Genomic DNA, 26,828 nt, shown 5'->3' with positions numbered 1-26,828 from the left:
AGAAAGAGCGTCGTAAGGTCATCTCCAACCGAACGTCAAACGAACGTATGCCGTCCGTCCGTCTCTCCAACCGAATGCAAAAATTTCCGTCATTTACTTGCAGGTGAACAGTGCGATATTGGCGTCGCACTGTTCACCCACGCCATTTTACTCTCTCAACCGGTAAAACGCGCGAAAGGGAGAAGATCGTTAACTTCTAAAAAACATCTAAAATGACGTTCGATTGGAGCAGCATCACGCCATTTTGAAGTTCTGTATTATTTTATCATAAATTTTAGAATTCTCCATTGGAGATGCCCTAAATGAAACGAGAGCTCTGACTTCAAAATCCTGTTTGGTCTTCCACACGATTTGAAAAGTGAACGAACATATCAACTCCCTAATCGCAGCCTTCACCTTATTGGGTCTACGAAGCGATTGATCGCCTGCGGAACTGATCGGAACCGCGTTTTGCAGACGAAGTCAATCTATCAACTAGGCAGTTCCGTCGCCAGTGCAGGAGCGAGAGAAATTGGACGTCATGGCAGCGAGGCAGCAGCAGCAGCAGCAACAGTTTTCCGGGGACCGGTTTACTTCTCACATTGCCGGAATGTCCAAGAGCCAGCTCTATGACATCATGTCCCAGTTGAAGGTAACCCTAATCTACATAGCTTTCTTGCATAAAATATGTCCTGTGCTTGACGGATTTGAGGCCTAAATTATCCTTTTTCAGGTTTTGATTGATCAGAACCAGAAACAAGCAAGGCAGATTCTAATAGAAAACCCTCTTTTAACCAGAGCTCTCTTCCAGGTTATACTCTTCCTCTAGTTGATTTCTTCAAAGCATGCATTTTGTTTCATAAGGTTTTTGTTGCTTTCAGAATCAATAAAAATTGGTGAAATTTTGACTGAAACGACATCGCTGCTCTTTCATTTGTTTTAAAAAGAAGTTTCTTTTAGCTTGAAAATTTCATTAGTGTATAAGATGGGGCGTCTCTCCACCGTTTTTGTTGGTATATCACATTGCAAGAGAAACCTGAAGAGGTTAAGTGAACTATTAGGGTTTATATTGTTACGGTATGGAATCAAAACAGTTAAGTAGAGGAGAGCAATCCGTTATTGTCATTTCTTTGTTTTAAGGGATTTTTATTATGGTTTGAACTCATTTAATTTGTCCTGTTTCAGGTTTCTGCAAGTTATGTGAACTTGGTTTAGGTCATTAAGCTTGCCATATTAAGACTCAAGATTTAATCTAAATATATGGAAGACGTGAATGCGACATGGGTTTCATGGCTTGAGTTGAATAGAACAATGTTTTTATATGTGAGTCGGGGGCTATTTGGAAGAAAAATTTGATGGGTTTCTGAGTAGAATAGAAGTCTTTCTTTCTTATAATAATATTAATAGGTTGGTGTGATAGTTTTGGAGAGGTTGTGGACTGTGGAGTATAGGAGGCTAGGTTAAGTGGGGCCTACTAGTGGCTGAGAGGTAGATTGGGAGAGTTTTGTGGCCGATAGATTAGGTTATTTTGGGATTTTAATAGGATAAGGGCTTAGGTTTGAGTGATTATGTGGTAGGTGGAGAGCTTGTATTAGTGAGATTAGGGTTTATGATGGGTTAGGGAAGATGAGAGTTATTATATGGAAGTGGGATGCTTTACGGTTCAGAGTGAAGGCCTAAGCCAAAAGCTATACTATGGCCTAAGCCAAGAGCTATACTATTGGGCTTTAGGCTTAGATGTTGTGGCCTAGAGCTTTTGGAGGTTCTATGGTTGTTAGAGGTTGCGAATAGAGGTTAGATGATGATTAGGTTTGGGATTTGATAGGGTAGATAAATAACAATTTCCTACCCAAGGAATCTAAATATGAAAATACCACCAAGCCATCCAGCAATACAGCATAGATGGTGAATTGCAATTTGAAAATAAAGAATAAGCTTCCTAAATGCTTTAATAAGTCAAATATACATGCACATTAAAGTCCAAATCATCCTACATCAGTAGTAGGGACGTAAATACAATTTTATTGCCTTGGTTGATGAAGGAGCCTTGGAATGCTGAAAAAACCTTGATGAAGGAGGGAGGATCATTCAAACTTCTATTTGAAAATTGAGCTTCGAAAAAGTCTCATCCAATCCAATGATGGAACGATGCGTTGAATTATCTTGATCATCACATCCTTGAATTCTTGATTGATGGATGATTTGATTATCTTGTGTTTTTGAAGCCTTGATTGATGAAAGCTCGTCATGTCATGTTGGTAATCATTCATTCATTTAGAGAGTAGAAATCTAAATCTCAATAGTGTCCCCATACTTGATCATATTTATGCTTGAAATTGGACTCTTTTGCTTCATTGAATCTATTGCAAGTCCTAGAAATCTTCTTTGCAGAGCTAAAATCAACGTATTCTTTATAGGTCTTACTAACTTGCTTGAATTAATAGTGATCAAACAAGGTTTTATTAAAGGAGGCTTATCCAGCATTGATTTAATCCGGGTTCTTATAATGGGGTTAGTTTGAAAATATAGGAAATGGTTTACTATAGTTGGAGGGTTCATAATAGTTTTAAGACCATAATTAATATTTGTAGCATGGGTGATACACATAATGGCATTTGGGTTATGGAATGAGGGCTGGTTTAATAAGCATGGGAGTAGGCTTCAAAGTGAATTATTGTAGATTTGGTTGAGAAGCCTTTGCAAATGGTTTAATAGGATTTTTTTAATGGTATCAGATATGGGAAAGGTCTGAAGCATGAAGTCTAATAATTGATCCAATAATCTCTCAAATTTGAAATCAATTTGTGTAGTTTGTCAGAGTTATGATCATAATTATCAATGATATGACTTTCTCCGTTGAGGTTATATTTAAGTTTATCAAGGGGTGTAATGATGATCTTTACAAAAAGTAATTAAGGCATTGAAAAATTGGAGGTCTTATGCACTATTATTAACAAGAAATAATAATGGAGGTCACCATAGCTTGATGCTTGATTTAGATGTGGAATTTTCTTGATTGCTTCCTTCTTTAGAGATTGTTGAGTCAACCTTGGTTGTTGTTCCTGGGATGCTTTAGCATCTTAAAGCTTTAAATTGTAAGAAAATTTTGATGAGCTTTTGAGTGGAATGGAAGTATCTCTTTCTTGAAGTAATATTGGAAGGTTGGTGTGATAGTTTTGGAGTGGTTGTCTAGTTTATAAAAGGTTAGCTTATGTGGGATTTTTATTGTTGGCTGAGAGTTATTTGATGGTTGAGTTATTTTGTGGAAGTTTAAGTAAGATGGGCTCTGGTTTGGCTAGGTATGAGATTGACTGACAGCTTTTGATAGGGGGATTAGGGTTTAGGATGTGCAAGGAATGGCTTATTTTTGTTAGATGGAAGTGGGATTATTTAATGTTTAGATAAAATCCAAAATTGAGAGTTACAATATTAGGGTTTAGGTTTAGTTATTTTAGCCAGGAGCATGTAGAGTGTTAAATTCATAGAATTGGAGAGGGAAAATGCTTAATTTCATTATTCAAAATTATCCATATTTATAGATGTATAAAAGATGTCTTAATTAAGAAACAAATAAGTACAAAATCATGTATAATTTCCTTAATATAATCCTTCCTAAATCAGCCATCTGAATATGGAAGGAGATCAGCGTGGTCTATGTGAGCCTCCCACGGATCCCCATTCTGGTCGTGGGATCAAGGGCCAAGGGATGGCTGAGACTTAACATCATGATCTTGGTGTGCCTCCCATGGATCTCCATGCTAGCCATGGGATCAAGGGCCAAGGGATGGCTGGGCTTTAACACTCCCCATCAAGTTGCAGAATCTAGATTCCTAGCTTGGTAATCAATCTTAGAAATGTAGAGTTATCAAGTCCCTTTGTAAGAATATTTGCAACATCAGTTTCATCCTCTTTCTGCACCCCATGCATCTTGGTTTCACCTTCAATAAACTCTTACTACTCTTTCTTTAGTAGTAGCACCTCTACATCGCCATCATACAAAATTTTATGCAATCTCATACTTTGAAAAAGAATCAATAATGCCATAATAAAATCTCTGATTATCTTGCCACTAAATTTTTATGTTGAATCATAAAATCTCTGATTATCTTGCGACTAAATTTTTATTTTGAACCAACAATTGTGTAATCCAAGCCTTCTCTATACTTCCGTGGTCTAGAAGCCTCTTGTATGCCTTAAGCATGCTTCCATCTTTAACATGGTTATGATCTTTAATCAAATCTTTCATTGTAGATTTTTGAGGGCAGAGAACTCCTTTAATTTCAATTCTTTGTCTTCAACCTGAGCATGCTTAACTCCTTTCTACTTCTTAGTGCCAACAGTTTGGTTGTTTTTCGAGTATCTCACTCTAACATTTTTTTAGATCCATTTCTACCTCCATTACTTGGAAGCTTTTTTTAGATTTACTTCAAGCTTTTCTCTTATTACCAACTCCATAATGATCAATGCTAATTGACAAATGCAATGAAGCATTTCTTCCTCTTTTGCGAGAACTTAGATCTGACGTTCTATCCAGCTTTGCTCTACCTGAATCCAAGATATGTTCAGTATTAACTCTAGATTTACCACTATGATGGCGAAATTCAGCCTTTTGCTTTGCATCCATAGAATCACCATTCCCATTCTGAAAAGATCCATTACTCATTACCAGTTTGGAAGATCCTTCTGAAGTAACAACATATTTTGTAGAATGAAAAATTTCACTTTCCTATTGTGCAGATCTCTAAACCAAATCGTTAGAAATGATCTGCTTTGATAATTTATGGTCAGCTTCTTGATTTTCACCCGAAGCATTTATTTCATTTTATATCGAAGTGTGAGGTTTCCTCTAAAATACAGTAGAAACAATTTTGCTATAGTCACTTTACAGAGAACCATTGCCATTAAATAATTTAGCCAAAAAGGTCTTAGCTTCAAGGAACAATTAACAATCACTTTCTCAGTTAGCTTCTTGGCTACGTGTAGAATATTTATTTCTACAATTTTCACACCATCCAACAAATATGAAAGAAACTATGCAGAAATACTTTGTCTCCTCCAAAACAAGTGTCATGATAGCCTCCATTGAGGAGAAGACAATATCATAATGCTTTGACCTTATTATCTTCAGGAAATGCTGAAACATTTTCAATATCAAATCATCACAATAAAGGTCTAACATCAAAACAAATGATCGGATCTTTGCAATTTTTTCAAGTATTGAAACTCTCTTCGAAAATGAATGGCTTAACATCCCATCCAAATTCTTGAAAGCTCCAACAATCAGTCCAAATATCTCGTTCATTATATTATCATCATATGGAGCATCTGGTGCTATTATTCTTATTATTTTACTAAGACAAGATGCAACGGAAATCTTCCATCCATGTCTGGGTGCCCTAGGAGATCCTTGACAATCAATGCCTTCATAGCAAGCTGAACAGTTGTCAATATTGAAGTAGATGGAGATTGCTCCATTATTGACAATAAATTTTTATCTTTATCAAGCAGTAGCAGAAGCTATTGTAAACTAGATGGAGGGGTGCCAGCTTATTCCTTATCTTTGACCCCATCCTCCAACATTAAATCATCAGGTGACATTTGCACAGATGTGCACGAGAGAGGCCGCATATACGAAAATAAGGGATCCAAATTTTCGGTCCCTTGAAAGCGAGCACAAGACCACTGATCCAAGCATTCGGCTCTTCCCAGGTATGCCCACAGAAAAACTCCTACACAACTCCTCCTAACGCTTGTTAACGCTTGTTTTTGCTTCTACGTAGATATGAACACATGCACAAAGGCTTGGTCTCCTTCGCACGTATTAGTGTTCCTACTCGCTCCTCTCCGCTCGACTTCTAGGAAGAGACACACGAAGCAGATGACCAAGAGGAATGTCGCTCCTCTCTCGATCGCGCGCAGGGACGAAGACTGAGCCCAATGTTACCGTTCCCAAGAAAAGGTTCATGCCGCAGTCCAGATGCACGTAATAGGAGATCCTAAGCTTGACTTCTCTCACTCCTGCATGGCTGACTCTGGTCGTCACACGCAAGAACGAAGAACGAGTCCGATGTCGCCGTTCGCAGGAGGTCCTAGCCGCTATCAAGACGTATGATTTCTCATCCCGTGCAGTCACACTTATGCAAGAGGAGGCTTTCCCTCAGCTCTGTTAGGTTCTGCTCTAGATGCATGTAAGAGAAGCCCTCTCGCTCGATTTCTCCTCAATTTTGGATGCACGAGAGAATCCTGTCTCTGCTTATTCTAGCCGCAGGCACAAAACAGATGGCATGAGCGGTTTGGACTGCTTGACTCTTGTTGGATCTCGAATAAAATGAAGGCCGCTTGCTCCTCTCGGCTTCCTTTGAATCTTATATCCCATCGATTCTGATAATGAAGGCTGGTGGAAGTGCCAGTATTTCTTAGAATTCCGGCAATGAAGGCCGGTGATGAGAATCTACCTCTGATACCATGTTAAATTCAGAGAACTGGGGAGAGAAAATACTTTATTTTTTATACAAAACTATTCTTATTTATAGATCTATACAAGTTGTCTTAATAAAGAAACAAATAACTACATAATCATGCATAATTGCCTTAGTATAATCCTTCCTAAATTAGCCACCCGAATATAGAAGGTGATCGGCGTGATCTAGATGGGACTCGCATGGATCCCCATGCAGGCCGTGGGATTAAGGTACATGGGATGGCTGAGACTTAACAACGTGATCTAGGTGAGCCTCCCATGGATCCCCATGCTAGCTATGGGATCAAGGGTCAAGGGATGACTGAGATTTAACATAAAGGTTCTACTGTTTGATAGAGGTTAGGATGGATAATAAGATGATAATTAGTATTAGTATTCAAAAGGGTAGAGAGAATAATTTCTTGTATAAGGAATTAAACCATGGAAAGGCAACCTGGTTTTCAACAAAAGAGAGAACTTTAGTTGTAAAATCAAAACCAAGCTTCCTAAATGCATTAATCAAGTTAAATACATGTGCAGATGAACATCTAAATCATCTTGTCTAGATAATGATTTAAACAATAGTTCTTGAATATAGACAAGAACAAAATTTTAAATTGCATGCAAGGAGTTGCTGGCCTCATGAAATAAAATAATTTAACGCCTTGAATTGAGGGAGGATCCTTGGATTGAGACTTGAATGCACAAATGTGGAAAAGATCTTGAATGAAGGAGCGAGGACTGCCCAAGCTTTTATTTGAAAGAGGAGGTTCATCCATGCCTTACCCAAGCCATGATGGATGAATTCCTTGAATTACCTTGATCATGTGCTTTTGAATTCTTGATTGATAGGTGTTTTGATTGATTTTGTGATGTCCAAATTGTGATTGATTTATGCTTATCTCATGTGATGGAGGCAGCCATCCATTTAAATAGGGATTAGAAATCCATATATGCATAGTGTTCAAAAGCTTGATCTTATTCATGCTTGAAATTGGAATCTTGTGTTGAATCACTCAATAGGTGTTTCCTTGATACTTCTGTGATGTAATGTGAGGTGATACCACAGTGGCCGACACACTTACCAAACTGGTGACATTAGTAATTCATTATTTTGATGTAAAAGAAAATTGCTCTTAATGCTAATTTATTGTTGGGACTTTTGTTGATAATGTCCTTGATCTTCTCTTTAAAATTGTTTGATTTCTCCGTTTATATTATTTAACTCTTGAAATATTCAGGATTGAAGGAAATATGAGTATTGAGAAAGGAAGGAGGGGGTGGGGCACTGGTTTCTCCAATAAACCATGAAAAGCTTCTCAGAGTTTGGCTAATTTTTGTGAGGAGAGTGAAAGATGGCCTCAAGGATATATATTCCATTGAGGTAGGGATTTGTTGGAAGAGTGATAGAGGGGGCCATAATGGGAGAGTGGGGATAAGGAGTTTTTAGAAAGGAGAGAAAATAGTTGTAAGAGAAAGAGCAAAAAAAGGCGAGAGAGAACAAAAGACATGGAATCTTGATTCAAATACAATTAATTAAATAACTAAATAAATTACATTACCTCTTTTCTTTTGTAGAAATAGGATTATATTTATAACCAAACTTATTTAATAACAAATCTATATAATTCTTAAAATTTAATCTTCTAACTAAAACTAATGATAATTCTAAAAGTGACCACCCTTATTTATATATGAGGATCAAAGTTGACAATACGAAATTAGCTCCATAGTACATTATCATAAGAAATAAATTGATTGAACTTTGGCTAGTTATGTAATAGACAATTTTTTTCTGAAGTGAATTTTGAGTAAGGGTAATCATAGGTTAATTTCGTATTAAAAGCAAGTACCCTTAGTGAGTTCATCTTGCAAGAACCTCTATTTGAAAGATACTTTGGTGAGTTGATAAGTTATTTGGGAGAATTGTCTCAATAAGTGAGCAAATATGTGAGTCCTAAAGAGAAAATTAAGTGACTTCGTATTGAGGGTCGAGCTTTAGCTAATTGTTGGGCAGCTTGCCTAAGATGTGATTACAACTTGTGTTGTTGAGCAATTATTTAAATTGTCTCCTTATGACATATAATAAGGACATGCCTTCTTTTTATGCTTGACATGTCTTGGTGGAAACAATCAACTCATCAGTTTATGTATGTTTCTCTCTTGATCACTTATGTCATATTCGAGCACAAAACCATTCACTTAGGCGTATTTGGTGATCTAAAAGGATGGATATCTATGTCTACCCCATACAAACTTTTAATGCATAGTCCTGCATATTGTCATCCAAAATGTGGTATAAGAGAAAGCAACCAGATCAATTATGGTCCAATGAACTTTTTAGAAGATCCACATACTTAATTTTCTTAAACTTATTTTATCTTAAAAATTAAATATCAAATATGGATAATTCATGTAGAGAACCTTTCTTAGAAGTCTAGTTTTTATGAGGTGGTTGAATTGGTTCATGAACATTTTTCATGCCGTTAGCATATGTAGATTGAATATAGAAGGTATAATTTAGAGGCTTCATAGTTGATCTGCAACAAACAAGTGCATGATCAGGACATGAAAGAGGATCTCATATTCACATGTTAATTGTAATGGTGGTAACTTGAACTCGTCCTATATTTCTTTTGGAGAAGAATACAATAAATTTGGAACTTGTGAAACAATTATAAATTTGGAGAAAATCTTGCAAGAAATTTGAAACCTGTACATTAATATTAGGCTTGGGCCTGATGAAAGATTTAGGCTTTTATCATTATCATCAAGTTCATTTGCGGAATCTTGTTCATCCCAATAGTCATTCTAATAGATCAACTCTAAATCAAGGTGAGATAGTGATGTAGAACGGGGTAGGAGAATTTAATCTTAGGAGAAATTCAGCCAGCAGTATGTTCAAATCCCAATTCTCTTCAAAGAGAATCAATGAAATCTGGAATTCACTTGATGATGCTTTCAAAATTCTGAGAATAACTCTCAGGAAACTTGAAATAGTTCAGGTTTTCTTCTCAAAATTTGAGAAGAAAATGAGCTCTCAAGGTAGAGAGTGAAAGATGGCCTCAAGGATATATATTCCATTGAGGTAGGGATTTGTTGGAAGAGTGATAGAGGGGGCCATAATGGGAGAGTGGGGATAAGGAGTTTTTAGAAAGGAGAGAAAATAGTTGTAAGAGAAAGAGCAAAAAAAGGCGAGAGAGAACAAAAGACATGGAATCTTGATTCAAATACAATTAATTAAATAACTAAATAAATTACATTACCTCTTTTCTTTTGTAGAAATAGGATTATATTTATAACCAAACTTATTTAATAACAAATCTATATAATTCTTAAAATTTAATCTTCTAACTAAAACTAATGATAATTCTAAAAGTGACCACCCTTATTTATATATGAGGATCAAAGTTGACAATACGAAATTAGCTCCATAGTACATTATCATAAGAAATAAATTGATTGAACTTTGGCTAGTTATGTAATAGACAATTTTTTTCTGAAGTGAATTTTGAGTAAGGGTAATCATAGGTTAATTTCGTATTAAAAGCAAGTACCCTTAGTGAGTTCATCTTGCAAGAACCTCTATTTGAAAGATACTTTGGTGAGTTGATAAGTTATTTGGGAGAATTGTCTCAATAAGTGAGCAAATATGTGAGTCCTAAAGAGAAAATTAAGTGACTTCGTATTGAGGGTCGAGCTTTAGCTAATTGTTGGGCAGCTTGCCTAAGATGTGATTACAACTTGTGTTGTTGAGCAATTATTTAAATTGTCTCCTTATGACATATAATAAGGACATGCCTTCTTTTTATGCTTGACATGTCTTGGTGGAAACAATCAACTCATCAGTTTATGTATGTTTCTCTCTTGATCACTTATGTCATATTCGAGCACAAAACCATTCACTTAGGCGTATTTGGTGATCTAAAAGGATGGATATCTATGTCTACCCCATACAAACTTTTAATGCATAGTCCTGCATATTGTCATCCAAAATGTGGTATAAGAGAAAGCAACCAGATCAATTATGGTCCAATGAACTTTTTAGAAGATCCACATACTTAATTTTCTTAAACTTATTTTATCTTAAAAATTAAATATCAAATATGGATAATTCATGTAGAGAACCTTTCTTAGAAGTCTAGTTTTTATGAGGTGGTTGAATTGGTTCATGAACATTTTTCATGCCGTTAGCATATGTAGATTGAATATAGAAGGTATAATTTAGAGGCTTCATAGTTGATCTGCAACAAACAAGTGCATGATCAGGACATGAAAGAGGATCTCATATTCACATGTTAATTGTAATGGTGGTAACTTGAACTCGTCCTATATTTCTTTTGGAGAAGAATACAATAAATTTGGAACTTGTGAAACAATTATAAATTTGGAGAAAATCTTGCAAGAAATTTGAAACCTGTACATTAATATTAGGCTTGGGCCTGATGAAAGATTTAGGCTTTTATCATTATCATCAAGTTCATTTGCGGAATCTTGTTCATCCCAATAGTCATTCTAATAGATCAACTCTAAATCAAGGTGAGATACTGATGTAGAACGGGGTAGGAGAATTTAATCTTAGGAGAAATTCAGCCAGCAGTATGTTCAAATCCCAATTCTCCCCAAAGAGAATCAATGAAATCTGGAATTCACTTGATGATGCTTTCAAAATTCTGAGAATAACTCTCAGGAAACCTGAAATAGTTCAGGTTTTCTTCTCAAAATTTGAGAAGAAAATGAGCTCTCAAGGTAGGGAGGATTGGTTGGAAGGGATAATAGGAGTTTAGCCGTGAATAGGAGTAGAAGGCTGAGTGTGATTTCCTTCACAAGCTCTGGCCTAGAGAGGTCTTCTCAAGCAGGTAGGCAAGGGGGGAGGGGTGGTGACGGGAGACAGCTCACGGGATTGATAAACGGTGGAGATTTTCCAATTAATTCCTGTAGGAATTAATGAAATTCGAAACAGCTGGGGAAGTGGTGAGCTGAGAGGTAAATTAAGAAATGAAATTAAAATCCTAAGCCGCTACGTGAAGAATGGGAGGGAAATCTTCATTTCCTCTCTCAGATTTTCAAATTTGGAATAAAAGCTGAACTGACGTTGAGAGGGGAGGTATTTGGGAAGTAATTAAGGGGTGATGAGTGGCAATTAGAGAGAGAGACAATGGGGGTGAGGTGGCCGGCCATAAGGAGAGAGAAAGGGGGTTGGTAATGAATAAAATGGGGCCCACAAATTAAAGCAGATTTAATAAAATCTGATCGGAATTCTCAGGTTTCAAATATGAGGGAAGTTTCATAAAGCAAGGCAATCAATTAAACTTTTAATTTGAATTTCAAATTGAGATTGGATTACAATTAAGGAGATTGCCTAAATTTAAGGATTTAATTTAGGAAAGTCAATTATGTCTCATGGGGAGATTTGAAATTTCAAATTTCAAATCCCATGGAGGGAGGCCAGCGGTTAGAAGATTTTCAGGTGAGGTGGCCGGCGCCTTATGATGGAAAAGGAGACGACGATGGGGGACGTAGGTAGAGGATGACGCAACAAGAATGAACCAAAGAAAAACAAAGATAGAAACGAAAGATAGAAAATAAAAATGATAGAAACCGCGAGCCTTGGACTCTTCCGAAGACTGACGGGTGATTCGTTTGCCCTTCTCCAAGGGACTTCAAATCACGAGCCCGGACCCATCCTGCGGCTGGTGACAACTCTCGATTTCTCTCATAGAAATCTCACTCTCGTCCTCTTTCAAGAAAAGAACACAAGTGTGGAATACAAAATTTTCATATCCATTAACCATCATCATACAATAGCTTAAGGCCCTTATTTATAGGCCACAATATGAGAAAAATCGAAATTACAAAATTGCCCCTTGAGCCACAACACTCAAATAAACTATCCTAAGGGTAAAACAAGAAATACATTAATTTAGAACTAAAATTCAGAAAAATAAATCATAATTAAAGGTTTAAATGATACCCGGCAATTTACGACGCCTCCTGTGATAGATGCGCCAAATTTTCGTACCGATGTCCGCATCAGATAGTGCTTGAGCTTTTGGAATTAATACGTATTTTTGAACCTTTAGAATTTATGAAATTTGTGTATGATATTATCACTCTTCATATTGATATGACCTTGGATGGATGAGACAATATATACAAAGTTTTTAAATGATTTGTACAAATGATGATAACATCTATGCAAATAAATTTTCACCTCTTAATTCTTTGCAAGTCAACTCATGAGATTTACAGCGTGATTGATTAAATTAGGATGATTGATTCTGATCATGTAAATTAGGATGATTGATTCTGATCATATGTACAAAAATTGTTATTTCTAAAAGTTGATTTTTTATTTCTTTTGTATTGCTGATGTTGGGGAATTATAATCATGATTGTAATATGACTCATTATATTTTTGTGCCCATATGAAATATTATTATATTGATGAAATAAGAGCTATCATTATATGTGTTTTTGTTAGACGATATTTAATCATATGCATGATACTTTTGATATTTCTGATATTTATGAGATTGATGAAGCTTTTGATCATTTTAGGTACATAAATCCAAATTAAATTAGGAGAGTTTGCACTTCCTTGAATGAGTTTGAATATGCCCCGTATAACTCCTAAGCATTATCTTTGTATTTTTCACAAGATAAACTTTTTTTTAAACAATGCCATGCTAGTTTATAAAGGAATTCATATGGCTTAAATTTAGGATTAGGGTTAGGGTTAATACTAATGTATGGTTTTTATTTTTTTTCCCTTTCTTTTTGGGAATTTTGAGGTGGTATAGAATGTGTTAAGAGATGGAATGGATATCTATGGCTATGATTTAGCTAGAATTAGTTTTATGAAATTTGGTAGTGATAACAATTGATGTAGAAGATTATTTTTAAAGTCAATTTAGTGATGGTTGTTGCAGATAATCTTCTTCTTTTTTGAGAATTGGGTAATATTCGTGAAGAGAAAGAAAGAGGGCCTTAGAATTCTCATATGGTGTGGAGAGAGAGGAAGGGGGTGTTGACACATGATAAAACTGTATTTTATATCCCGATGGATGATTTTCTCTTTAATTAATGAATTGCTTTTGTGGTTCAAGGCTATATATATTGTAACATTATAAAGCATACTTGGTACTACCACAACATTTTGATAGGGAATATGGGTATAGAAACTAGTTTAGAAGATAACATCCTATACTTGTTCACATTTTTTTTAAGAATGAGCCTGGAAACTAGAACAATTCTTGCCTTTCATCCTCTATGATGATCTTCATTATAAGAATCTTCTAGGTGAGACCAAGATGATTCATCTTAAACTCCATCGTAAGCAAAGCCTTGAAGTTTGTGATTTCTTCTTAGCTAGCATTTGCAAGTAGCATATCATCAATATTAAACAAAAGGTATATAGTGCTTAAAAAAAAAAAAAAATTAAAAAAAATATATATATATATATAAGGATCATTTGACAAATATACTTGATTTGTAGTTCCAATTGTAACAAATTTTTAAGGCTGATTCATGTAAATAGTTTCCTTCATTTCCTCATGCAAGAATGTGGTTTTATGATCTATTTGCTTAGGACGCATGCCAAGATGTATGACCATAGCAAGAAAAACACTCATGGAAGCATGCCTTGTCAGTAAATAGAAAATGTTGGCATAGCTTACACTCTTCTTGTGTAGACTTCCTTACTACAAGCCTAGCTGAATCTTGGCTATTATGCTCCATGGATTCCATCATTCTCTTTGAACAATAATTTGTAGTTGGCAATCTTCTTATTTCTTGGCTTTTCTACTAACTCTAAGTATTGATCTTCTTAAGAGATATAATCTCTTCATTCATAGCTTGCTAGCATTTAGTTCCTTCTGCACCTTATATGGTTTTTTAATAGAAATTAGGTTCATCATTTGATAGAACATTAGTTACAAATGCATAAGAAATGTTATCTACTTGCCCATACCTTTGTGGTAGTTGAACCTTATGCTTAGATTTATCCACTGCCAAGCCAAATGCCATTTTTTGCAGTTGTTTTGTAGTTTCTTGCCTAGGCTCTTTAGATCCAGACTCTATTAGTTATTAATAATTTCCTTTAAGAATGTCATGATTTTTTTACTACTGCATCTCAATTTCCAACTTATAATTTGCATCATCGTTCTTGCTTTGAGCCAAAGTTCTTGAAACTAAATATGCAGTTTATTATTTATTAAAAATATCCCAACTTATCAAACATTTAGTTTGACCTACTTTCAAACGCCACAAATTAATTATATGGTTAGGATATCCAATAAAAATACATTGGAAGGCCCCCTCATTCTAATTTGTTCAGCCTCATATGAGCATAAGCAGTACAACCAAAAATCTTAAGCCTGTTGTAGTCCCCTGGTTGGCCACTCCAGCATTCTTTTGGGATCTTGAACTCTATAGTTGATGAAGGACACCTATTAATTAAATAGGTGGTTGTGCTGACTACTATTACACATAATGTCTTCAGTAGACTTGCATTATTGAATATGCATGCCATCCTTTCAAGAAAAGTCCTGATGTAATATTCTTCTAAACCATTTTGCTACGAAGTCTACCACACTATGAGATGCCATGCCACTCTTTGTTCTTTTCCATACTTCTTGAATTGATTTGAGCAAAATTCAAGGCCGTTGTTAATTCTCAACTTCTTAACTTTTATTTTCATTTGAGTTGCAACTAGAGTCATCCATTCTTTGAATTTTTTAAAGGAGTCAATTTTTTTCAAGAAATCTACCCACAATTTTCTTGAATTATCATCAATAAAAGATAGAAAGTACTTTATTCCACCATGCAACTCACTTATTGTGGGATCCAAATATCTTAAGTCTCATAATCTATTTCTTTACATTTATGTTCTGAAGTGAAAAACTTCAACTTATTGGATTTTCTCACCACATAATATTCACAAAAATCTAATTCTAAAGGCTTCATATTGTCAAAGAAACATTGCTTGTACAATTCTTCAAGCCCCATTTGGCTTACACTTCCTAATCATTGATGCCACAACTTTGTTTCATTAACAAGATTAAATGACATGTTAATATATCATCTAATCACCATTTTACCTTGCACTGCAGACCTCCATTCATACACTTGCTCTTCATGATGGTCAAAGAGCCGTTGCAAACCTTTTGGGCTCTACCATCATATTTGAAATTATATCCACCACAATCTAATTCACCAAGAGAAATCATATTTCCTCTAAGTTCAATAATTCTTTAGCAATCTCTCCATGCCATCATAGAGTTTGAGTCGAATGACTCCACCTTAAAACTTACAAGCCTTATTGTTTCCAAGATATACTATACTACCTTTTTTCTCACTAAGTGACTCGACCCAACTCCTATTTGGGCACATATGGTAGAAGTATCCATAATCAAGGTCCAATCATTGTTTGGATTAAAATATGTAATTCTTAGGGCATCAAACTTATAATTGTCATCCTTCACATTTGCATTATCTCCTCATTCGCATACCATTTCTTGGTTGTTGTTCTTTCTCACTGGCATTACTTCTTAAAATGGTCTTCCTTATGCTAAATTTTTTTTTTTGCCTTTGACTTGGACTTTGGTTTTTTGAATGTGGCTCCCTCTTTATTGATCTATGTTGCACAATTAGCCATTTAGTTGCACTATTATGATTAGATTCTACATTTCTTCAAATTTCTTTTTTATTAAGTGTAGCCTTTATTTTTGACATAGATAAAGAAAATTTTCCATGCAACATGACTATAAGGATGATTGGTTGAGCTAAATGAGCTCAATGAAGCTCAAGTTGACCCAATTTGGCCACATTGGTTGACTTGGTCAACTGAAATAGGTCGGGTTAGTTATGGTCTAGTCTAGGGAATGCCTTAATGAGATTGGTCAAGGCATGAGATTTGATGTGACATGAAAGGCCAATTATTTCAATGTTAACTCTCGTGTAGCCTATTTAATTCAATGGTCAAATAGACTAGGTTGATCTCATCTAGTTAGGGTTTGGGTCCAAGGGGTTGGCGAGTCAATTTGGAGCATATGTCTAATTCACTTATTTTGAATTTAAAGTGAGCATGGAGTTTAATTCCAAAGATTTGGTCTTTACTTGAACTTGTGTTCAAGTGACCAAATAGGGAAAATGGCCTAGGCTAGTATACTCCTAAGAGTGATTTATCGATAGCACAGGGTATGTCAATTGTATCATTAGAAGTCAGCAAACAAGGTAAGTTATTCCATGCCTAGTTTAAGTTTAGTCTTTTGAGCTTGGTTTCAAATGGACCAACCATTTAGTTTAAGCAAGGAAAAACATATTTGAAGGTTAGCTAAGATTCTTAAAGATTAGATCCCGATCAATCAATTTAGTTGGCTAATTGGAGGTTCATGAAGTTATAGTTTCAATTGACCACCCTAATTGGACTAAAGAGTGGTTAAACATTTGTTCGAAGTAATTTAGTTGAGCTCAATAGGTTTGGAAAGCCTATTACTTAACCAATTTTAGTTTGATTGAGCTAGGGTAAGATAAGAAGAGTTCAGTTGATCATTAATACAAATCCAAATGGAATTGTCCTATCCTATAGCTAGCTTAGTTCTAACCCAAGGAAAGGAGGTTTTAGGAATTATTTAATTTTCCCTGATGGTAGCGAATTAGCCCTAGGAAATAGCTTAAAACTTTGCGGTCCATGTTAAGGATATTTAGAGACTTGTATGAGGATTTGAGTTCACTAATGCAAGGAGTTGAAGCCATTAAGGCCAAAAGGGTAGGTATACTAAACTTCAAAAGAGTAATAGGTTTGAATAAGTTGTTTATTATCTATTAATCCTATAATTAAGATAATAAATTTTTTGTTGAAGTTTAAATGGGTCCTAGATCAATGGAGTTTATCATGGAAAACTAAGGTCAATAGGATGAGATTTCTTATCATTATAACTAAAGAACATAGTTTTGGAAATCAGCTAGGTTGTGTCAGTTTGCCCCATTCAACCTTGAACCAGTCATATGGTTAGTTTTATCCATCTTAAAAATCATTTTTGTACTAAACCAAACTGAACCGATTATAACATATAGGGTCTTTCTATCTTTTTATAAAGTGCACTTATCATATTTTAGAATTTAGAGCTCCTCCAATGTCATGTCATGTGTCATGTAATTTGAATGCAATAGTAAGTAATTATAACTTCAATAGGTAATTATAATGATGCGTGGAATACTGGAAATTGCCTATAGAAATTCATATTGTTTATATAAAAGCATACCCACTAGATTTTTTCTATTCCAATTAAAATATCAAAGGAATATTTTGAACAACATTTTAAGTTATTTATGAAACTATTATGAAAGCTAAAATTGCCTTATTGTTTCAATACACACAGAATTCAGATAAAAAATCCAACTAGTACAAATTGGACTTTTTATAGCAAAAATATTCATAATAAAGCATTCAATAATATACTAAAGTTATACGGTGAAAACGTCATAAAACCTGAGAAAAAATATATTTTAATTTAGATATTTTTATAGAATTGTTGGAATTGAAATTATATATATGAGCTCAAAAGTCTGCCTCGTGCTCTAAAAAATTCTTAATTGGCCCAACGGACATTACCTGAGCTTTGGCCTCCAAATTCACTCTTTGTCCCATTTTCTCCCTTCCTCTCTTCTTCGACAATTGGCTGGGTAAGGGGTGGAGAAATAGAATACATTTTAATTTAGATATTTTTATAGAATTGTTGGAATTGAAATTATATATATGAGCTCAAAAGTCTGCCTCGTGCTCTAAAAAATTCTTAATTGGCCCAACGGACATTACCTGAGCTTTGGCCTCCAAATTCACTCTTTGTCCCATTTTCTCCCTTCCTCTCTTCTTCGACAATTGGCTGGGTAAGGGGTGGAGAAATAGATTTACAAATTATATATATATATATATATATATATTTACTTGGCATCGTGGTGCTCACTTTCCGAGTGCCGTTGCACGCAATCATATATTTCAGATCCTCCCAGACCTTCTTAAATGAAGTTGAGCACTTCGGTGACGCTACCTAGTGCCACTATTCCACTACCCATTGCGGCAATGCTACCTCAAATCTCACTCTCAAACAAATAGCTCAATATTGCGTCGCCACCCTTCCCAATTTCGTAGTGCCCCAAGGCTATTTTGGCCTATGATGCACCGACACACCTCTTGAAGAGAGAATGCAGTGTCGGACATGGACACGTGCTCGACACGGCTTGAACACGTGTCGGACATGGCAGAGACATGTGTCGGACACGACAGACACGTGTCACAGACACGTGTCCGATTAAAATAATGTTTAAATTTAACTCGACACGACTGTGACATGTATTGGACACGCGTATCCTATTTTTTATGATAAAATTATATTAAATTATAAAATTTAAATTTTTTTTTTTGAATTTTTTTATATTTATTAAATCAAATAAAACATCACATTTGCACTTCGATTTTTAAAAGGCATGATTATTAGAGAATGAATCATTATTTTTTTTTAGAGGTAGTAATGATTATTAAAAACCTTTATGCCTGACCTGCGTTTGCAATTTTTAGTGATATGGAATAAAGAGGAATTTTGAGTATGTCTGGAAGACTTTTATGTGCATGCCTTATTGTAATTCTAGTTGATGGGATTTGTTAAATAGGTTGAAAAGCTAGAATGATATAGAAATATTTAGAATATAAAAGATTTAAAATTAATAGAATAAAGATTAATTAATATGATATCCAATGAACTTATTATGGGAGAAAAACTAGAGAACTAGAGAAGTATAGAAGTAAATAGATACATTCTTTTTGATTTAGATTAAAGGTTATTGGAGAGAACTAGCGAACTAGAGAAGTAAATAGATACAAAGAAGAATAAACTTTTATTATATATTCCAATGAACTATTACAAATCTTTCTTTTGATGAATCAGAGTTGGAAGCCAATGATATTCAATGATGATGATATTGAAGGCCAAAACAAACCTCTGAAGCTTAATCCTAGTGTTGAAGCTTGAATGCTTGATTTGTAATAAATGGTTATTTGCTTATAGTTTCGTGGTTGTAACTAGACATTTTGTACTAAACATTTTATATTATAAGCTAGACAAGTTATCATGCAATTCAGTTATTATTATTTGTCATTTCTAATATGATATTACATTAGTTCTATACACCTATATAAAAAATATGATACAGTCCGTGTTGTACCCATGTCCTATATTTTCAAAAAAGCCGTTGTCCCGTGTCCTTGTCCTTGCCTCATAGATTATGGCTAATTATGGTTTTTCTTCCCCCTTTCAATTCTTAGCTTATTTTGGGTACATGAAGCATTATAAAATTTATAATTACCAACTCAATCAAGATTAAACCCAATTTTCATTTTAAATTACATCAATTATTTGAATTTCAGACAGTGGTGTTACCACTGTTTGAAAACCCAACCGGACCGGTTGGTTCAACCGGTTCAACCGTGAACCGGTCTGATGGCCGATCCGATCTAGCGTACAGAACCGGCTCTGCATCAGACATGATCAAATCGGATTGAATTGACGGTTCAACCGGTGAACCGCTGAACCGATCCGGGTTGGAAAGAACAGGCCAGTTTTTAAAAAAAATTAATTTTGTTTTATATTAAATTTTAAATAATTATATTTAGTTTATTAAATTCTTTTAACTTTTTAAAATACTTTTATTAAATATGATGATTAATTTCACCATATTATATGCAAGTTATTTTAAATACCTAACATAATTTGTTTAGCAAAAAGAGTGTACTTCACACTTTATAAAGGGTTCAAAGCAACATTCTCAAACTCCTCCTATGGCGTGAGATTAAAAAAGTTGCATGAATAATTTAGAATGTGAATTTGGGCTTATTTGAGCTAGTTGGACTTCAAATTTGGGCTTAGTTGGGCTACAAATTTGGGCAATATGCATTAATAATTTACTATATATATATATATATATATATACTATAGAATTATAATATAAAATGTTATTATTATAAATTACTATATTAATATTAAATATTATTCTTATAATATATATAATTATATTATTCTTAAATGATATTTATATTTATAATTTTTTATATATATATATATATATATTTAAATTTAAATATTACTTAATATGCTCATATATTTAATTATTTATATTATATTATGATAATAAATTTAATATTATAGATTTATATATTGTATTAAATATTATTCTTAAAATAAATATATTATTCTTAAATGATATTCATATGTATAAAATTTTATTATATATTTTAAAATTTTATACATATTATTAAATGCTCATATACTTATATTATATTATATTAAAATTTTTAATTTTTAATAATATTATTATTTATTACGTCATCTGGTTCGACCCCAGTTCGATCAGTTGAACCGTGAACCTCTCCTTCCGGTTCGTTGTCCGGTCCAATTTTCACAACCTTGGGTGTTACAGAGAGGACACTCACAATATTGCAATAGGTGTTATGAAGGTTGGTGTGTGTGGTAGGCAGCAATGCAAGCTAAACTGAGCACTGTGATAAGAGAAAATTTGGACGATCTTATCTCTTTAATATCATGTTTGAGGGAGAGAATTATGAAAGACTACGGCTCAACATAATTGTCATCTTATTATAAGGATATTTGGGCCTAGATACAAGTAAGATAAGCAAACAATATTGAAAATAAAATATCCTCAATAATTAGGAATTATGATAATAAAAAAAAAGTACAAATTCCTTCTCTAAATAGTCAGCATAGGTGATAGCTTAGATATGATAAAAATAACTATTTGGAATCAACACTGTCGTTAGTGTGGATTTATCATAAAACTTACATGGTATACTGTCAGAATATTGTAATATAGATTGGAGTTCTCACATGAACTTAATATAGATTTGGGTTCACACATGACCACAAATACCTTAATTACTTTATTCCAAAGCTTTTATTTTTCCAACAAATCTATTGCTATTATGGCAACCATAGATTTAGTCTCATGTCAAAAATTAATGTCCCTTGATTGTTTTCCACTCGTGTTTTTTTTTTTTTTTATAAATTTTAAATTCTTCATGTTCAACAATTTTTGTCAATATATTTGCGGCAACTTTTTTCTCTTCTAAAAGTTCATTTGTAGCCTTTTCTTCAAATGGAATTTGTAATTTAATACTTCAAAGATTCTAGATCAATTCTAGTAATTAATTGCAAATGAAAAATTAACTAATCTATTGCTTCTTCATCTTTTAGGCGCAAATTATGCTTGGAATGGTGCAACCTCCACAAGTGGTAATTCCGTTACTTTATTTCGCCTGGCTATTATTTTAGTTTTTCTTATAGAAAAAGATTAATTCTGAATTTTTTTGTAGATGCCTAATGTTCAGCAGCAAATCTTGCCCCAATCAGTACAGGCAGGACACAAGACAATTATTCAGACTGGTCAACCATTGTCAGCTCAACCTGGATTACAGGTTCAAAAAAATTCACAACCTTCAGTCCCAGCCAAGCAGCAACAACCCCAATACCCATCCATTTCCATCCCTCCTGCTTCTGTTCCACCACCAGGGAATTATCAGTCTCAGCAAATGATTTCAAGTCCTGCACATTTAGCACAGCAAGCTAAGGGGTTTTTCAGTGGTCCTCATGGCCTGCCTCCCCATTCTTCTCAGATTCGTAACCTTTCCCACCCCCCTCATCCTCATTCTCATTTCCCAATGCTTCAATCCCACGTGCCCATGGTATCTAGCCAACCACAGCCATCTTTACAGACTCCTGGAATGTTTCACCAGCCACTTCAACCACCCCTTCCACAGCAGCCTAGGCCTCCTATGCAACCTTTCTCACATCAGTTACCCTCACAGATGCCACACGGCCTTGGTTTTCCACCATCAAGCGCACCTCAGCATCTTTTGTCTCCACCTTTGTTTCATGTAAGTTAGCCAACAGTGACTTGTTGGTGTCTTTCAAGTGTTTAATTAGCTCTATGCTGAAGAATTTATGAATTCAGGCGGATTAATAATTTTCTTCTGAAATTCAGTCCGGTAGCTTACCTCCGACTTCTTTCCCACAAGGGCAACCGCCACTACCAAATCTGCCACCACCTCAGCAGTTTTATCAGGTACTGTAACTTTTCTCAATGCTTAATTGGGCATGCGCCATAGTACTAAAATTCTTTCTCATCTTCTATATTGGTCTACAGCTTCTGACATGAAATTATAAGAACTGATTCATGCTTTTTTTAAATCCTTTCTTTTTTTTTTTTAGCCAGCATAACTTAATTAGGTTGTTTATTATACTTTGGGTTTTATGATTATCTTAAGGTATCTTTGCTTTATCATCAACAGGCCACTGGAGTTTCTTATTTCATATATTGAGGTATACCTTCCATAGCAAGTGCTAGGAATCATAAACACCATAAGGGTATGACATGTGAAATGGATCTGGAATTTTGGATGGTCTTGACTCTTGTGAAGTGGGATGTAGTTTGTGAGGATTTTGAAAACAAAAAAAGCAAGATTTACATCATGTACTAGCACTCATTTTCCTGAAATTTGAATGTACCAGTATTCCTATTGAAATTTAATGTTTTTGTCATCATAATTCATCGTATCCTTACTATTTATTGTTGGCCTTCTAAATTCTCAATTTTCATTTATTCATGCTAAGTACCATCTAAGGTGCTAAATCCATTCTTCAGAAATTATTTTGATCAACTTTTATCCAAATTTTATGTTCGCCTCTTCTCCTTCCTAATTTCTTGACACTAATTTTGTTTACTTCCTAATTTCTTGACACTAATTTTATTTACTCATCTAAAGATGTATTTTATATTCCTTGGTTGTACATGATCAAATCACGCAAGTCTATTCTTAATTTATTTTTGCTAATTGTTTTCACTCTAATTGCCCCTCTAATATAATCATTCCTTAATTTATTCTTCATAGTTTTGTTACATATTCATTTTAATATTATCATTCATGCCATGCTCAATTACGATGCTAATTACTTTTTAACACACAAATACATGCATTATTGCTGATCTAGTTATGATTTTTTTAAATTTACACACAAGTCTTTGCGATTTCTTCTTATCATGTGATAGACAATTCTCCATTTCAACTAACAATCCTTGTAGAAGTTATATACCTAACCATACCCCATTCTTCTGTATAGGAAATCATATCTATTTGTAGCAAAGTCTAACTAATCTTGATTGATGGCCACATTGAGGAGAGTTCTGATGGAGTAAAGTCTTAAAACTGGAGTGAAGTTGGCAATATAGGCTACCTCATTGACCTAGGTAAATACTTGGCAACCAGCCAAGCTTTGTATTGATGGATGGATCCATCATGATTAAATTTGAATGCGAAGACCCGCCAACAAGTAATCCCACGTATGGTGTCTTAGTATAGCACTCGTCTTGGCATTCATAGCCTCTTTATGAAGAGGATTTTTTAGTGTTTCTTTTTTTTTGTCCTGAGAATAGATATGAAGGATAAATGCCAGGCAAATATCTAAAAAGAAGATGATAGGTGATCAAATGGTATCATTGAGGGTTTAGAGCCATTCAGTGGGATTTGCGAGGGCATGAATCTCTCTGATAAAAACTGGTCATATATGAAGGAAGTCACTTTTTTTTTTTGGGGTTAAAACCCACTCACTGGCCTACTTGTTAATATTCAAAAATAGATACAGGGTCTTTAAAGAGACCTCTTGCCCCCCTACTGCTCAAAAGAGCTACAAAAAAAGTCCAAAAAAAACCTATGAGCCAGTGGTCCATTCTAAGCAAAATTACAATGAAAAAGCAAAAAATTTGACTAGCACGGTTAGCAGCCAGCACCCAAAAAATAAGAGGCACTGAATAAACTTTTAGCTCAAAATTGTCGCCGGAAAGAAGAATCAACATCCCAATTATAAGTTCAACAATAATTTGCTTAAAAGAGTTGCACCGGAAAACGGAAGAGCAACCATTAACAGGGCTTGTAACTATACCATCCAGAATACTAAACACGACGGACTGACAACTTAATTTAGTGGTATGCAAATAGAATAGCTGCAAGGGATAAAAACCGAGAGGCATACCATATAGCATAGGCATCAGAATAGAGTTGTCAGTATAGAAATTATAGGATAATGATATCAAAATAAACATAACCTATGAGAAAACAAGCAGGTCATGAGAAAAAGAGGAAACCAACAACAACAGCCATAGAGTACACGCCATGAAAATGACCCCTCACCAAATCCCCTATACGAGGAAGAAGAAACCATGCAAGCCACTAAACAAATGGCCACCAAGTTCAAAAACCACCAAAGCAGTTGCAAAGAGCTACCCCACATTAATGAGTCCTGAGATAAGGTAAACCAGTACTATCCAAGACCACCAATCCTTTAATAGTTTTAGGGATATGAGCCTCTTGAAATTCGCTGAATTGGAGAGAAGTGAAACCAATTTTAGCACGAGCATCAGCACACATATTACCTTCACGCAAGATGAGTGAAATATTGTAATTTAGATAAGATAAGCCTTGTTTAATATTTCTGATCAGATAGAATTTATCAGCATTAAATAAATGAGAGCTATTGATGTAGTGTATAATAAGCATAACATCAACCTCAATACAAATATTATTAAGACCTAATTTAATACACATATTGATGCCATAATTAAGTGCATAAAGCTCAGCCATAAAGGCAGTGGAAACATAAACAAGACCAGTAAAACCCTTAATCACTGTACCAAGATGATCTCTCACAATACCCCTACAACCAGCCACATTCCCATGAAAGGACCCATCCATATTAAGCTTGAACCAACCAAGAGAAGGTTTATACCAATAGATAACCCTTTCCCTTCTCCTATTGGCAAAATTAATATTCTGAATACCAAAATGAACAACAACAAAAAATCAACCTTTAAAATTCTCATGTTTAATGAGCTTAGCAACATGGAGATACATGATTTTCTCTTTAATATTAAAGATGATATGCTTCGCATTCATAGTTATCCCATCATGTTTGACATCATTTCTACTTTTCCAAAGGTACCAAATGATAATATTGGGGAGAATATTTCTAATATGACCTTTAGACTTAACAAACCAAACTTTAATAATATCAATAATTTATTTGTAATCATGAGAAATGTTCAAGTTAAAAAGCTCTTCAAAATGAAGCCAAACTTTAATAGCAATAGGCCCATTAACCAAAACATGTTTAAGAGTTTCCACATGATAACAACATTGACATTTTGAAACAACATTAAAACCTCTTTTAATAAGAATGCTGTCAACAGAAATAAAGTTGTGAATCACTCTCCAAGTTAGAATAGAATAAGCTAGAAATGAAAATCAAATTATGTCAAATAGCCGAAAAAAGAGGGTTAGCCTATCTATCATCTTTAATTAAATGCTGAGCTTTTTTAAAAGCAAAATTACATCATGAGCCTTTGCAAAAAAGGATACAATCATCCGTGTCAACCTGCAGAGGATTATTAACAATATTGTTAAGAATATTATCAGGAACAACATCCTTCAACATCTCGACATTCCACTTCCCATCATAAATAAAGCTTTTAATTAACAAAGGGGAAATAGATCTAGTATTTAATATATTATCATTGGAATAATTGCCAATCCACTGATCTTGCAAAAAAAAAAAAAAACATCACCACCACCAATACCCCCACTGAAAGAATTTCTCCATCTCCCAATTAATGCTACAAAGCCTTTTCCATATGGAAGAATCCCCTTTTTAGGAACACATAAAAGAGGATGATTATTGCCACAATATTTGTTATATAAGAAATTAGCCCATAAGCTTTTACTAGATCTAAATTTGAACCAAAGCTTATTGGAAAAATCTTTAGTCACATCAGACAAATTCTTACAGCCTAGCTCACCTTCATCAAAATCACAACAACACTTCTTCTAAGAAGCTCGGAGAATGGCAGATTTGCCATTTTTAATCCCCCCCCAACAAAACTTGTTGATTAACTTCTCAATTCTATTACAAACAAAAATAATGGGATTTAAAGTATGTAATAAAAAAATAGGCAAAACAGAAAGAACACTTTTAATTAAAATAAGTCTCCCACCAAAGGATAAGAAATTGAAAGCCCAAGTTTTAAGTTTTTTTTTTTTTTGCATAACCATGATGGTCCCATAAAAAAGGTGAGATTTTCTCTTACCCTTGTAGAGAGGGGTACCCAAATAAGTGATCGGCAAAGACATGTGAGATATACCAAGATTTTTCATGAATTTTATTAATACATTGAGAACAAATGGACTTACGTGTAATAAAGCCACTTTTGTTATTGTTAATCTGTAAACCACTAAATTGTTGGAACTGGTAGAGGAACTTGAAGAGAATAC

General features: G+C 34.4%; 1 protein-coding gene across 1 annotated transcript in view; it reads left to right on the top strand.

Annotated features, from left to right (window-relative positions):
* Positions 1-315: 315 nt before the first annotated feature.
* LOC110105515 (cleavage stimulating factor 64) overlaps positions 316-26,828 on the top strand; it is a 33,876-nt gene continuing 7,363 nt past the window's right edge. Inside the window, exons 1-5 of the mRNA XM_020835048.2 lie at positions 316-631; positions 713-790; positions 21,706-21,744; positions 21,825-22,385; positions 22,493-22,573. Coding sequence (XP_020690707.1) covers positions 521-631; positions 713-790; positions 21,706-21,744; positions 21,825-22,385; positions 22,493-22,573 — 870 coding nt within the window. The 5' untranslated portion in view covers positions 316-520. The remainder of the gene's footprint in view (positions 632-712; positions 791-21,705; positions 21,745-21,824; positions 22,386-22,492; positions 22,574-26,828) is intronic.

The sequence above is a fragment of the Dendrobium catenatum genome, unplaced genomic scaffold, assembly GCF_001605985.2.
Source record: "Dendrobium catenatum unplaced genomic scaffold, ASM160598v2 original_scaffold_101791, whole genome shotgun sequence".
NCBI lineage: Eukaryota > Viridiplantae > Streptophyta > Magnoliopsida > Asparagales > Orchidaceae > Dendrobium > Dendrobium catenatum.
Note: the sequence above shows the minus strand (reverse complement) of the source record. Positions and strands in the feature narration are given on the sequence as shown.